Source organism: Acomys russatus, chromosome 7, assembly GCF_903995435.1.
Source record: "Acomys russatus chromosome 7, mAcoRus1.1, whole genome shotgun sequence".
Lineage (NCBI taxonomy): Eukaryota > Metazoa > Chordata > Mammalia > Rodentia > Muridae > Acomys > Acomys russatus.
Genome location: NC_067143.1, coordinates 527,937 through 529,183, shown reverse-complemented (window position 1 = coordinate 529,183; position 1,247 = coordinate 527,937). Strand labels below are relative to the sequence as shown.

At 46.0% G+C, this 1,247-nt stretch overlaps 1 protein-coding gene across 1 annotated transcript; it reads right to left on the bottom strand.

Annotated features, from left to right (window-relative positions):
* Positions 1–313: 313 nt before the first annotated feature.
* On the bottom strand, positions 314–906 carry LOC127192053 (probable ribosome biogenesis protein RLP24). Its single transcript, XM_051149392.1, is given in 2 exon segments — positions 314–547; positions 549–906. Coding segments are annotated over 2 exon segments (492 nt in total). The 5' UTR covers positions 864–906; the 3' UTR covers positions 314–370.
* Between the last annotated feature and the right edge of the window lie 341 nt (positions 907–1,247).

The window sequence follows — 1,247 nt, the reverse complement described above, 5'->3', positions numbered from 1 at the left end:
GAAGGGTTAGGTCTTGGGTGATCTCTGCTCCCCTAATTAACAGACTATTCTAGTACAAAGACGATATTACATCATTACAGATTCCACACTAGCAAGACAGTCAGTACAGAAACGCTGCCTGGTACAGTGGCTGAACCATGGCATACCCACAGTTCACATCCTCACCTACACACGAACTTTTGTGTTTGCGTGAGCAGAAACTCAGCTGAGACCTATCGTGCACAATGGGATGCGCTTCCACGCTGCAACTCAGGAGGGAAGCGGGTGAGCAGCCTCTGTCTCAGGGACCTTACGTAACCGATCAACAACTTAGGGGCCGACAGTCTCCACTCATTTCCAGTGTCCACGGGGCTGGTTGCAGGCAGCACCGTTAGGCAGCATCCTCCATGTTCACATCCTTCTGTAACTGCTGGACCATTTTTTCCTCCAGTTGCTTTCCTTTGCCTGCAAGAGGAGCCCGGATGAGATGGATGTTCTGCTTGACCTCTCTGACGTCTTGGACCTTCTGCAGCTCTTTGTTTTTCTTCAACCTGTTCATTATGAATTTTAGCCTGGCATTTCTGTTTGATCTCTTCAACTCTCTTCATTGCATCAATGGTTTTATTCCATAGCTCTCGCTGGTATTTCACAGGTTCATTCCTACGTTTTTCAAATCCAAATGAGTTGTCCACCGTGAGCTCTTTGCCAGCTGCTTTCCGGAAGGCCTTAGTCCACCTGACCTTGCGTGGGTTCCGCTTCTTCTTGAAGTTCTTATGACACTTGGACTTACAGAATCGAAACACCTTGCAGTCGTTGCGGACGAACATCATGCCGTGGCCAGGGTAGATCGGCCCCGAACAGAAATAACACTTCTTGATCCTCATGTTGACCCCGCGTGGGAGCCACCTTACAGACGCCGAGCCTGAAAGGAAGTCTCCTTCACCTGTTTAATGGAACTGACTTCTACTGTGTGTGTCCACTGGAAGGCAGGAGAAAAGCTCAATATAATAAGCTTTATTAAATCATTAGTGACAAAAATCAGATAACTTTTAGTTCATTAAATATGCTCACATAATTTTAATATGTACAACCCACCCATAATACAACCGATAACACCATAAAAGAAACAGCCCAGCTTTGCCCTGTTATATAGCAATTTATAAGCTCCTTCCTTCCCAAGTGTATATATGCAGTACTGACAACTTAGAGACACTCTCAGACCAGCTGATCTGCCTAAAAAAGGCAGAAGCTAACTGGGCTATCTGTAA